We start from the raw sequence: 14,149 nt of genomic DNA, 5'->3' as shown, positions 1-14,149 counted from the left end.
TCAGCTGGCTCTGGTGACACAACAGCACAGTTTCCAAGCATCTTAGGAACCAAAGGCAAGAGGAATGCACAAAATGTTAACCCATCTCATGATGTATCACCCATGACCGTATCAGATGATACACTCATCTAACCAATTAACTCAAACCCCACTACTTTCAGAGTGCCTTTCTCAGTCCAGTCCAGCCTGGACATGAGAGGATACTAGCAACTGCAATGTATTTTCTAGATTGAAAGGAATGTGTATTTGCTTATGTCGTACATTTCTCCAGAGCATTTTGAAATAGCATACCTGGATCATTCAGCAGCATTATCAGGTCAAAAGCTGTGTATCCATTTCTTGCACGAAGGTTAACATCAGCTCCCTGATTTAACAAGTACTTTACAACGTTTTTGTTTCTTTAAGGGAAGAAAAAAAGACATTGATCATATTAAAGAACAAGTAAACTAAGAAAGAAGCCCCCAATACTCCATTTTCAACCTTTTATAACATTGTTCCTCAATCAGAGATCAGTTTTACATGTTCTACAGCTAACTTAGTGTAAAATTTGTTCACGAGCTCTTCAAAAGCTCCCACAAATCCTTTGTCAGTCACTGTCTACTCACGATGAATTACATTAATTGACATGCAGACAGTTAGCCTTAAAGGCCTAATTTGAATAGTCAGTTTCTTAAGCTGATCCTTTGGAAACGACTGCAATATATTGCTGAACACCTTTCCCACGAAAGCCAATGAATACCTAGGGCAGAAAAGCAGATGGAACAACAAAGGACATTTCAGTAGTAATCATATGCTATCACTAATACTTCAGTGCAACGTCATTTTCACAACTTGCACATTAAGAAATTGCATCCAGAAAAACCAAATTGACTGAAGATAACTTTTAAACTCCAAGCAGTACTTCACCTAATTACAGCTATAAATTATATAATTGAGCAGGCACATTATCACTTCCCTGAGGTGTTTAAAATGCAAAACCAATCAACATTAAATGCCAACTAATACAAACACCTCCAACAAAAGCTCCTCAAAGCTAGCTGCAAAAAAGACACTCACCATCCTGTTCCAGTTAGCCCCTCTCCCCTCTGATACACCTGACTAAATAAGCAGGACTCCTTGTGAGTTAAAAACAATACTTAATTCAGCCTATGAAATAACAGAACAGACAACAAAGCTAGGGAAAATATATTTAATACAAAACTCTTGAGCAGTGACTGACCTTGTACAAAATCAAACTCTGACACACATCAGCAACACAGAGAAAAACATTCTCAAGCACCAACAGGTAACTTCAACTTCTAATAATGAAGATGAAAAATGGATCTCAACATCTCTAGTCTAGAGCATCATTTCTTATACAGATGACTTTTCCACTCCTGAACTCACTCCACACAATATCAGCCTGAAATGGAGGATTGTTACTCCTTTAACAAAAATTCTGCTTATCCTCACCACAACTCCTCTGCATATTTACTATTACTTTTCTCCTCTTCTTTAAAACTATCATCCCTCCATTCTGCTTTCCAGTCCTGCACCTTGAGAGCCTGGAGAGACACAATTTTTTAGTGCCTCTGGCTCAGAGAGACCTTGCCTGCTCCCTCTTTCAAGCCCAAGATCCTTCATACTATTTGTGGTCCTGAGGAAGGGTTAGCTGAGGCTCTGTGGAGGCCAAAGATTTCCAGATGTTATGAAAATTTGCAACTGTCCACGCTAAGAAAAAGGCTCAGATACAAAGCATAGAATTACAAGGATAAGTACTTATTTATGCACTTGAGGTATTCCACCCACGCTAGGGCACTCTGAATGTGGCTTTACACACAGGGCTCCTGTACACTGCCAGTGTACTATCACTGCTTGTACTATGATTGCTCATCAGAGTAAAACTTAGCACAGCAACTGTATTTCTGCAGCATCCATGCTGCTCTTCTACTGATCCAGCTGTTCCAGGATGCAGTCTGGCTGTCACTATTTACCTATGACACCAGACAGCACTGAGATGGTTTCACAGATGGCTGTGATGCTGGGATTATCTTGGGTGACTAGGGGTATCTTTTATCCTTCATGGATAGCTGTAAGTTCCCAAGAAGTCACACCCTTCCTACTTCCTATTTCCAGGGCTGGGACGTCCTTCTGGTCTTTTCACTAAGATAGTGTCCTTCAGATAGCTTTACTTAAGCATGAACAATACCAAAGACTCCTAAAATTCCACTACCTCAAACGTTAAGCATATTAACAAAATTACTAACAAAGCTTCCTAACTATGAAGACTGACTGATATACTAGGGAAAATAATCTTCATAACCCAGTCCTCCAGTAAACTGAACAGCCAGTATCTGAAAACATGCAGGACTCAGCTTTGTGTGCGCTTCAACAAACAAGAGAAGTACCTGAGTACCAGCAAGAGGACATACCAGCAGTCCTGCCCATCACTTTATGCTGGCTGCTTCTATTCCAGCTGCATGTTGGGTGACTGCTGCTAAGTGAAACAGCTGCACCAGAAAAACTGATCTTAGTGGACTTCTGTGGAATGTCTGTCACTACTATCAATAAAGGTCCCAAGAACTGCTTCAGAAAAGTTTCACAAAGCAAACAACTTGACCTCCTATTTTTCCCCTCTTTGTTGCACTTGCATAGTCCAAGGAGATTTGCTGACCAGAAATAAAATCTGGTGCAGAATACCTGCATTTATACAATTAATGCACTACCACTGAAGAGAACCTTCACCTTGCTGAGGGCCTTTTCTACAACAACAAAGAAAAGTTCACCTTCCTAAACTGAATATCCTGTATTCAGAGAGTGTCAAGTATATGATAGATATCACATGTGAAGTACCAGCCAGGGCAATTTCTGAGGTCTGACTCCTAGCCATCTACTTAGATTTAGGAAGAAGCTTTACAGAAAATAACAATTCTTTTGGTTCCATTTTCAAAAACTCCAGGAAAACTAAAAGCTGTAGGAGAACACAGGAATGGTTTTAAGACTGGTAAATGTTGCACATGGAAGGCTGATTGCCTTGAAGTTTCACAGCTTCATGTAGGCTTACAACCCTGGCAGGAGGGGTGATAGTATCTTTCACAATACTGAAAAACATCAAAGGATGGAAGCTGAAATGTGCGCAAGGCTCCTGGGGACAGCCTGGAGCACTATGTTCCCTGTACTTACTGAGCTTGCTTCAGGTTCCCAAATGCTCTATTCATTCTAAAGTCCAAACATCACAGAATCACAGAAAAACCTGACTTAGAAGGGACCCATGAGGATCGCTGAACCCAGCTTCTGGCCCAAGAGTCACACCATGTCTCTGAGCACTTTGTTCCAACATTCCTTGAACTCTGTCAGGCTTGGTGCTGTGACCATTCTTGTGCCCAACCACTCTGTGAGGGAAGAACCTTTTCCTAATATTCAACCTAAACCTTGCCTTGATACTTCAGGCTACTCCCTCAGGTCCTAATCACCACAGAGATCAGTGTCTGCCTCTCCTCTTCCTCTCCTGAGGAAGTTGCAGACTGCAGCGAGTTCTCCTCTCAGACTTCTCCAGGCTGAACAGACCAAGTGACCTCAACCACTCCTCACACAGCTTCCCCTCAGGGCCCTCCACAATCTGTGCTGCCCTCCTTTGGACATTCTCTAATAGTTTAATGTCTTTCTTATACTGTGGTGATCAAAACATGACTCAGATCTGCTCCAAAAAGCTGAAGGCAGTGCAAGAGTCATGAAAAACTGAGGTCATGAGTCTCCTAATTTCTTGTAAGACCTCTCTGCTTCTAGAGTCAGTATCAAAAAGGGTTTTATCTATTTGGATGTAAGAAAAATTAAACTTCTTTACTGCTAGACACAAAGAGAGCACATATCTTACCCATGGTACGTGGCCTGCATTAGTGCTGTCCAGCCATGAACATTATCCTGTTTATCAATATCAGCCTTTTTCTCAACAAGGAGCTGAACAAGGGGCAGCTGCCCAGTTACAGCTGCAATCATTAAAGGAGATGCACCATCAACATTGGTAATATTAACCTGACTCAGATCTTCATCAATGATCTCTTTAACCAGCTGAAAGTTTCCTGAAAAACAGTGATAAAACATAATCTAAATGTTAGTTAATTAGTACATCTTTCCAGCCTACGTAAAATTTCCAGCCTACGTAAAAAATAAGGCACTGTATTTTCCTCATTTTCTCTCTATCTGTACACTTAAGGTGAAATCCCATTACAAGAATTATTTTTTAAATTAATGACTAAGAAAGGCTGTATGAACTGCAGTCTATCCTGCATGTGAAGACACAAATAAAGAATATTTCTATTAAATTACTGTAAGATGATGTAATGTAAGGAAAATTGATGGTACTGAGGCACCATGATTTTTCCTTCAAAGATCCCTGTTCCATTTCCACAGGCTGCAACCACAGAACTAAGGATTTTAGAATCTAAGTAGGTGGATGCAAAGGCACTCTAAAAAGTGTTGGAGGCCATCCACTGCCTTAAACAGGTAGAATAATGCCCTGTCTCACAATGACCCTTAAGTTCCTCTTACAGAGATAGTTCACTGCTTCTAAAAACCTCTGCTGATAGAATTCCACAAGATCCCATGGAGTTTATTCCAGCGTTCAACTTTCTTATATTCTCAGTGATCTTTTTTTCTTCCTCCTGTATTTGAGCTACGCCTCCAATACAAAACTTCCCTACTCCTTGCTCAAGAGTAAGGTTGTTTGTCATCATTAGTCATCTTTGCAGTTCTTTAAAAGTTAATCTAATTTTCAAGTTTCCACATAAAGGAGCTGCTAGTCACTTGAGTTCCTGTCTAGATTAGGAAAAGCAGTATGAAATACATTACAGAACATATTTGAACAAGGTTGTGTGTTTTTTCCTAAATCTTGAAGAAGGACCACTTTTAAGATATGTATGAGGTATTCAGGATTACCTTAAACAGAGAGCTTAAGCTTACCTACGTCCTGCATTTTTTTGATGTCCTATGGCAGGCAAAAGCAGAGAAGAAGATAAAGAAAAAAAACAACAACTGCGTGACTGTGTGTACCACCACAGGAACAGGAGCAAGAACAAGTAAATCATCAACTGCCATGCAAATGGAAAAATCTTCACCTTTATAAAGACCTTCAGAAGGTAAACTACTTCATGGCATAGGCTGCTTTCAACTCAATCACAGGCATCAACATTTTCCTTGGAAAGTCAGTCAGAATCCCAGACAAACCCTGCAGCCACTTGAATGCACTCACTGAAACTCACAGCCACCAATGCCACTCAGCTAATTTCTTGGAACAGGAACGATAGAAAACCACAGAACTATTATTTGTATGTTCCAATTTGGTAAAAGACAGCAGGTGACTTTTTTAACACAGACCCAGAGCACAGACTTTGTTAAACAGAAACCCTGGAACCTACAGAGATGCCACAATTTACTTTGAACCCTGGACACTCCTTAACCTAATGCATTGCTTTTTTAACAGTGCTGCCATCCATTGTCAAGTAAATAGCTGAAACTCAGTGTGCTGAGCAGTATTTATTTGGCCCCTCCTATAATATTTCTTCTGACCCAGCATTAACATCTGTAAATCTCAAAAATCACAGGGGTAGAAGAAGGGCACATGATCACTCTAAAAATCTAACAGACTTGAGGCTTTCCCACAAAGATGTTTTGGTAGCTCACATGTGAAAAGTGGGAACACAAAAATCATGTTTCCCATGCTATCAAACAGACATGTCTGATAGACAAAACTAGACAGGGTGGAAGAATCAGGCAGTACTTACCCAGTTTCAAAGCATTAAAGACATCAGGTTGACTCTTTTCTGAATCTGAAAGAATATAAACATTCCTATTAGCAATCAGAAAAAAAAAAAAGGCAAAAATTTCTAGTAGAATTTTTAAAGGAAAAACTATTAAAAATTTAAAGCACTATAAAACATATGCTTAGGCATGCATTTAATAAGAACAAAAAAATTACTGACAACTTCTTTATTACCTTTGGCAAGAATGACTCACCTGTAAGGTCCTCTGTGCAGAGCTAAAGCTAGAAACTATAATAATATAATAAGGCACCAGCCCAGGCTTTTCAATTTGGAAATGCTTTTGCTTCCTGCTTGGAAGTCCAAAATATCCACTAAAGAACTACAATATGGGTCTGCGATCTGGTAAAATCCCTTGTACAATAGCAAACACTCAAATAATACGGGATTATTTTGAAAGGTGACTCAAAAGGAGTTTTACAAGCTGCTCCAGTTTTATTTCCTCTTTAGTATTTCCAGGTTAATTTGTAAAGGTCACAAAAATAATAGTGTCAATTTACTTGTGAAATTATATTCTTCAGTTCCCAGATAACCATCCCCATAATAAGAACTGTAATTACTACAAATTGAAATATTTTGAGTGAAGAATCATTCTTTTTACATGGCTTACCAGTGCTTCAAAATTTCTGACACTATATAAGATGAGGGAAAAATAGTGACATATTTTTCACCTTCCACTCATGCCAGAAAATACCATCATCTATCTTCCAAATTATTACAGACAAATTATTACTGCAGAATCAATGGGGTAACAAAATTTTATGGAAAACAAGGAGACACTGAGAGATTTCATGAGCCAAATTCTGGCATTTTTATGAAATACAGAGAAGGTTTATGTTCACAGTTTGATTCCAGAGGAAGTCACCTTAATATGCTGAACAAAAACAATTGCTGAAAAGCAAAAAATACTCCAAGAAATTCTTATTTTAAGGAAATTCTTATTTAAGGAAATAAAGTGATAGGTCCTACATTTTCTCCTGATTCAGAAAGTGGTCTTATAGAAGGAACTGTGTGTATGAGCTCACCCCTGTAAAACAGATTTCAAAAGACTAGTTTAGGAAGGGACCAGTCTCCATACTTGCCATGTGAAAGCCCTGGAAGAGAGGCAGTTTCAGGGAGCAGACCATGAGAAGATGCCAGAAGGAAAGACTGCCATCTGGGTAAGCCTATGTAAGGACAAGGACAGGAACACTCAAGCCGTTCCAGGTAGTTCTGAATTTGCTACCAAGAACAGCAGTGGGAAGAGAGCTGCTTTCTCCTAGGAGGCAATTCGCCCTACCTACGCCAATGATCAGATGAAAAGTTCCTTTTTTCCTGTCTTCCATATGACAGAAATTATCTTTCTTCTTCACAGGGTATTCAAGATTCCAGCGCCAGGAGGAGACTGAAGTATGGTCAAAAACCAGTGCAGGAATTTGTGTGGAAGAATAATGTTTTTACTCCCCTCTCTGCCCAAATGAGTTACTACCCTCCTGCTGGTAGAAATTCCCCCCCAGCACAACTGACAAACATTAATCTTTAAAGCAAGCCCAGTCCCCTCACTTAAACAGGGTCCTTCAATTCTTCAAGTCATATGACCACAGAACACTTTCAAGATTCATGAGGCCATCTCTGCCTGCACATACATCCTGTACATGCAGACACTTGGACACTAGTGAATCCCATGGATCTCTGTGTACTCTATCCAACTGATGTCTGCTTTTCAAGAGACTGGTCATGAGCAAACATCTACAATGAATCAGTTCTGCCTGGCAGCATGGCTGCATGAAAACTCCAATAACCTATAAGTCAATATCTGAGTTAACATCTTCTCTACAGCAGAAACAGATGTCTAATTTTTGGCCTTACTTCTTCAAGTACAAGGGAAGCTTGACCTGCAGGAGTGACACCAAATGTAGACAACAGTTTTGGCCATGTCCACATGGCAGTGGAAAGTGATCCTTCTAGAGCTAGCCACATATACTTACGTCTCATAGCAAGCAGTCCAAAATTGGAAAATCCAGCTCTTTCAAACCCTTTTGTTAAGCACTTCCCTGTGCTGGTTTGCATAAACATCTTGAAAATATTTATTGCATAAATATCTTGAATAGTGTCCCCAAAACAGCCACCTACAGACAAGAATTTTATCCTAGCATGGAAAAAAATCTGCTGAAGTTGGGCACTCATACCTCTGCAGAGAAGGCGTGCCTACCCCAACACTTTCAAAAATCCAGCTGCAAATTACAAAGAATGTCATGTCCATACAAAATAAGCTCCTCAATTTCTAAATACACAATCAGAAGTGCAAGAAAGTGAGAAAAAAAAGTAACATTCCATACCTGCCTGAGGCCTGATGGTTGTGAGAGATTCCAAATAGTCCTTCATGTCTTTGTGTTTGAAACCAACAGAGATTTCAAAAGGTGTTTTATGTAGTACATTCAAGTGATCAGGATTGGCACCTTTCTCTATGAGCTGCTGTGCCAAGCACACCTTTCCACTAACAGCTGCCAGCATTAAAGGACTCCAACCCATTGTCTTTAAAGAGTAGTTACAATCAGCTCCCCAGTCTAGCAGCAGATGTACTACTGCCTCATGCCCATGCTGAGCAGCTGCCATCAGTGGAGTGATATCAGGAAGGTCATCTCTGCTGCTGTTAAGTACATTTGTGCTAAAATGGTCGTAATTGTCCACAAAAGCTCCGGATTCCAGCAAGAATTTCACCATGCTGATGTGACCGCCTCTGGAAGCCATTGTAAGGACACTGGCTCCTAACTTGTTCTGCGCATTGAGATCAGCACCATTCTCCAGCAAGATGTGGGCCACATTTAGATGTCCAAACCTTGGGAGAAAGAGATACGGAAGAGAATTAACACCTTGAATTACAAAAAACAACATACTCTGAACCTAGAAAACTTAGTTACCAAATTTGCCTCTCGACTAATATGTACACTTTGAGGGATCATACACACATCTCTGAATATGACAATTGGCACCTTTCTGGAGGAGAGCAATCATCAGCTGAGGACTGTAAACTAAACCATTCCACATGTACCACTGACCATGCTCCTAAAGCAGGCACCTATTGAAGAGGATGGTCTGCTCAAAGCAACAAAGTGCCAGCCTCATTTCCTGCTGCAGGGCACCAACTCATAACTTCCATGACCCAGAGCATCACTGTCATCCTCTTATTTCCACAGCTGTACCACATTAACAGATCAAAGCCAGCTTGTTTCCAGAGATCTTTATTAAGTACCCTCATTACTATTGAACAACTGGAATAAAAACTGCAAAGAGTCAGTGCTAACTAAGGAAAAAAAGACCATTTTATCAACTGGAGAGTCAGTCTTCTATATTTGTAATATCCCTTGTTTTCCAATTGTTAACTACCAATGAAATCCCACAATGGAAGAAGACTCAGTGAACACAGATGTGGCCATGAAGCTCAGAGAAGAACACGGTGAATGACCATCACTGTTGTAAAGTTAGCTGAACTTCCCTCAATACCAAGGGAACTAGAGGTGATCTTTAAGAGAAATGGCTTACAAGCAGAGTGGGACAACTGGCCACGTGAATGGCCTTCCCTAGTGGGGAAGTATCAGTGGAAAGTATTCTGCTCCTCAGTCAGAAAGACCACATGGTCACATACACAGCACAACACCAAGCACCAAAACTGAGCAACCAGAAAATGAATTTTAAGAAAGGCGCTTGAGTTGGCTTCCAGTCGCATATTCCTTCCTGCTAATTGGGGATACCCAGTGCATAAGCTGACACAAGCATGCAGCCAGAACAACCACAAATTCCCGCAGCTAGAATGCAAAGAGTAAATTTATTTGTTATCTCAGGAACCTGGGGATCTCCAAAGCAACACACAGACAGAGACAGAGAAGTTGAGAAGCACTCACCATTACCAGCTCATGCTAAAGGACCACTGGCCTGCAGTTCACACAAGGCTCCTCAAGAATTACTCCTGTCTACAAGATGACTTGAGCGACTTACAATCCTCCTCAACAGTTTTGTGTTTTTTAACCCATTCCTTCCAACACCCAGCATTATGGTGATGAGAATACAGGGACTGGTAATGGGTGTGCCATGTGATTCAACTGTCTGTTGCAGCTGCTATGTCAGGCTTGCACTATGATTTCAAGAGACTGCTGTATTATGAGGCTAAGTTAAAACCTTGTAATATCAAGTATCTTCCAATAAGGAAACCTGGCACCAAACCCTCCTTGTGTGGAATATCTACAAGAACTTGATCAGAGTACTGAACTCTGACACCAGTTTTACCAGCAAACCAGTTTTGATATCACTTGAATGTCAGAGGCTCTGCTAGTTTGTCAGTAAGCAAAAGACAATCTTGTAAGCCATACACCAAATCAGTCAATTATCAGTGAGAAAATGGCAACCCCATATTTTAATATCTTATTAAATATATTTTATTAAATATGTTTTATTAAAATACATTTTAATAAATGTAATACCTTGACAGGATGTGTGGGTCATGCTCTTGTTGCAGGTATCATGCACTACTAACGCTCCTGCACACTGTACTTAGCACAACCCAACTTTGACCCTGAAGGCAGCCTTTGTACACAACAGCAAAGCAAATGTTAGTTGAGGAAACCCCAAAAAATGTTACTAACCATTTAAAGCAACCACGAGCCCCAAAGTCCTTAGCTTCCTTCCAGAAAGTACACAGTTGCAGGAGGAAGCCTCTGGAGCCTGTGTACTCCCGAGGTCTATCCTGGTACCCTTCACTGCATCACCTCGGTAGAGCTTGCAACCCCTGCACGCAGTTAACTTTGTACATATATGCTACCTCCTGTTCAATTGCAATACAGTTAATCACAGCCAGAAAATTAAACAGCTACATAAGTCTAAAGCCTACCTTTGTACAAACACTGTGTTTCTTTTCTGGTTATCCATTAAAAAGAAAAGAGAAACATGTTCTTCTACTTTACACTTTTCAACTATATATATAGTACTTTTCAAATGTCAGCCAGTAATTTCTTGAAAGCAGTGAGAGGGGTTATACTCATCTGACTTTATTGTTTTTAGGGAATGAGCATATGGTTTTCATTAAAGGGAAAAAAAAATCTAAAACTTTTTCTGTAACTTTTTTTCTTTTTTTTCAACTTGCATAAAGTAACCAAATTGCTGAACCTTGTCTTCCTTGTTCTTACCGGGAAACCAGCTGTGTGACTCATTCTTTGGGAACTTTCTCTGGCCATTAATTGAAAAGAGAAATGTTGACTTTGAAATGGATTCTTTTCTTCCAAGTATTTTAATGTTATGAAATTAAAAAAAAAAAACAAAAACAAAAACAAAACGAAAAAAAAAACTCAAAAAACCAAAACCAAACCACCACCACCACCAGAACAACAAAAACCATTTCTTCTCTCGGTTAAGCATTCAGTTATTATAGGACAGCAATGCCCTCCAACCCTGCAAAACACACCTTTGAGCGCAAGGTGTCCTTGTAGAAATAAAGACAAGCACCAACAGCAGCATTAGCAACACAGGAAGAACTGGTAGCACAGTGCTGTGGTAGGAGTGGGTTACGCAAAAGACAGCATCACCGATGCAGAAAACAACGGTGTGTCATTAAAAACCCTCAGCAATGATTTTCCATATCCTCCAGCAAGACACCTAGGCAAACGTGGGCAAGTCAAGTGAAACTGCTTGTTTCTGTTCACTTCAGTATGTTTTATGTCAGATGTAGTTTTCATAAGACACACACATACAAAAAAAAACAAAAAACCACACCCTAAAACCAAAAAAAATATGGAAAATTAAGTAAGGCTACGTGCATATACCTATTGTCACAGAGCAGTATTTCGTGTTCACGTCATCTCAAATTTTGCGCTGGCTTAACCAAGAAACAGCATGCACTGCTTCAAACACCGCGTCGTTAACATGTAAAGTTTCTAACGCCCCAGGATAACACTTAGCCAATTCTACACTGGACAGCCTTTCCTCACCCACGCCGATCCCCCGGGACAACTCCGGGCTCCACCGGCGACAACAGACCGCGGCCCTCAACATGGCGCCCGCCCTCTCTCTCTCCCCCACGCTGACTCGCCCGGAGCTCCCCGGCGCTCCCGGGCGCCCTCCCTCGGCCCGGGGACCGCAGTTCGGTGGGAGAGGGAGCCGAGCGCCCGCGGCAGCCCGGGGGCGGGGAAGGCAGAGCCTCGGCGGCCCTCCCTCCCTTCCCCGCCCCGGGGCTGCCGCCGACTAGGCCGATGCTCCGCGGCGAGGCAGGACGGCGGTCGTAGACCCCCGCCTCGGCCCTGATCCCTCCCTCCCTCTCCCCCGTTACCTGGCCGCTTGCATGAGGGGACTCCATCCGTAGTGGTTCCTGCTCTGCACCGAGGCGCCCTTCCGCAGCAGGAACCGCACCAGCTGCTCGTGGCCCCCCGCCGCGGCGAACTGCAGCCCCGTGTTGCCGGCCTCGTCCGTGCAGTCCACGGGCACGGCGGGGGTCGGCGGGGACGACGCTTCGCCGCGGGGCTCCGCCGCCGCCTCCTCAGGGCCGCACGAGGAGGAGGAGGAGGAGGGGGCCGCAGGGTCGGCGGGGCCGCCGTCGTCGGGCAGCCCCAGGAGGCGTCGGGCGGTCTCGCAGTCGCCCTGCTCGCAGGCGCGGAGGAAGAGCTGGACCTGGGGGGACACCCCGCACTCCCCCATGGGCAGCGCTGCCGGGCCCCGAGCGGCCCCTCCGCCCGCGACCGCCCCCGCCGCCGCCGGGAAGGCAGCAGGGAGGAGGGGACTCGGCTGGCAGGAGGAGGCCGGCCCAGGGCGGCCGCAGCGCCGCGGCCGCTCTCGCACGGCGAGAAGGGGGAGCCGGGCTGGGCCGCGCTGCGCTCCTCGGAGCCGGCGAGGATTATCCCAGCTTGGGCCGGGGGTCTCGGAGCCTCTCCTGCCCAGCTGGCAGCCCCAGCGGCGCCGCCCCGCCCCGCCTCGCCCAGCCAGCTCCTGTGTCCTCACGGCTCCTGTCCCCTTGGCCAGCGATTTCTGCCCTCCGGGATGCGGCCGTTTTCCCCGCCGTTACTGAGCGCCACACAATTAAATGTGTCCGCGTTACGTGTCTTTCTGCCGGGGTCATGGCAGCAGGCCTTCGCTATGGGGCTTATTTCTTCTCACCTGACACAACAATCCCTTTTTCTTTCTTCACAACACGACTTCCTACAGCCTGGCGCTGTCCCTCTGTCAGCCCCACTCCGTTTACGTGATACTTCAGCCTTTACTTGCACCATCCTACTTTGTGTCTCCTTTAGCTCCAAAGCGGTCTCTCCCTTCAGTGAGATACAGGATTCGAAGTTCAGTCTTTTCGGCTTCAAACACCCATTTCCCATCTCCTGAGAGTGCTGATTAGTCTTTCAGTTTAAAATCTTTCTACATAAAATGTGAATTTCTTGTGTGTCTTCAGTTTCAACCCCACCAGAAAATCCTGAAATCTTTTCTAGGCTAAACTGGTTTACAACATCTAAAGCAAGGCAAAAAATAAAAGAAAAATCTTGAAATTCGTCACTCAGGGATATAATTTTGTAAATTCAGACAGGTAATTTTCTATAAAAATCAGTGACTTCCATGGCAGGACCGGGCACTTGTTACAGGAGGAGGGTTTGGGGAAGAGAAGACTAGGAAAACTTAAAAGTTTGAGAATAATAAAACTACCAAATGCCACTAAAATGTAACAATCCCCTGGTTTTAGGCAGTGGCATCCTTATCTTCCAAGTTATACAGCTTTTGGGCTCTGACACACAGGCAAATCCAGATTGCCAGACCATCATGGCAAAGGGCCAAACAAGTTACACTTGGAGAAAGTCTACAGCAAACAACAGTCTTGGCTGCAGTTATGGACACTTTTCCTTTGGGAAAGTACCATTCATAGAAAAAAAAAAAAATTTGCATATTTATCATTACAGAAATAATAGAACAGTTTCAGGGATACTTCTTTCATTACAGATAGCATGTGTTAGTGTAGAATATTTAATTATGTGTTGCCTACATTTATGTTAAATAATTTCTTTAAGCATAAAGAAGCTTACAGTGACCATCATCAGAGTGAAGATGCATGGCTAGGGAGAATTCTGGTCCGGCCAAAACAGCCTACAGCCATCCTTACGTTACAACAGTATGAGGATCTTGCCATTGTCAATAAACCCTGGATGGTGCAATTCACTTTTTGTAAGATTTCAGAGCCTGGAATAAGGGAATGGCAAGAGTGATTAATGCAATACATTATTCATGATTGAAGAAAACTGGGTCATACTTACCATATCAAAGTGCATGCTCAGATATAGTCAAATTAGTGACAGGATCACTCCAGTTTATCTTTGAGATAAGCTACTGAACATGTTGATCCTACAAATTTATGT

At 42.8% G+C, this 14,149-nt stretch overlaps 1 protein-coding gene across 6 annotated transcripts in view; it reads right to left on the bottom strand.

Annotated features, from left to right (window-relative positions):
- ANKS6 (ankyrin repeat and sterile alpha motif domain containing 6) overlaps positions 1-12,498 on the bottom strand; it is a 42,306-nt gene extending 29,808 nt beyond the window's left edge. For 5 of the 6 annotated variants that reach the window (XR_015772386.1, XR_015772387.1, XM_014256665.2 and 2 more), the window contains exons 1-5: positions 12,091-12,498; positions 8,114-8,613; positions 5,760-5,804; positions 3,854-4,058; positions 292-398 (exon numbers count right to left, since the gene is read on the bottom strand). Coding sequence is in view for 4 of the 6 variants with exons in the window: in XM_014256665.2 (XP_014112140.1) it covers positions 292-398; positions 3,854-4,058; positions 5,760-5,804; positions 8,114-8,613; positions 12,091-12,455 (1,222 nt within the window). In the remaining 2 variants the exon portion in view is untranslated. Of the gene's footprint in view, positions 1-291; positions 399-3,853; positions 4,059-5,759; positions 5,805-8,113; positions 8,614-11,587; positions 11,814-12,090 lie in introns of those variants that run through there. The other variant, XM_088054110.1, reaches the window with a different exon arrangement.
- Positions 12,499-14,149: the final 1,651 nt, after the last annotated feature.

Source organism: Pseudopodoces humilis, chromosome 1, assembly GCF_049639895.1.
Source record: "Pseudopodoces humilis isolate 2021_Gansu_Grassland_sample_001 chromosome 1, ASM4963989v1, whole genome shotgun sequence".
NCBI classification, from domain to species: Eukaryota; Metazoa; Chordata; class Aves; order Passeriformes; family Paridae; genus Pseudopodoces; species Pseudopodoces humilis.
This window is presented reverse-complemented; position numbering and strand designations above follow the sequence as displayed.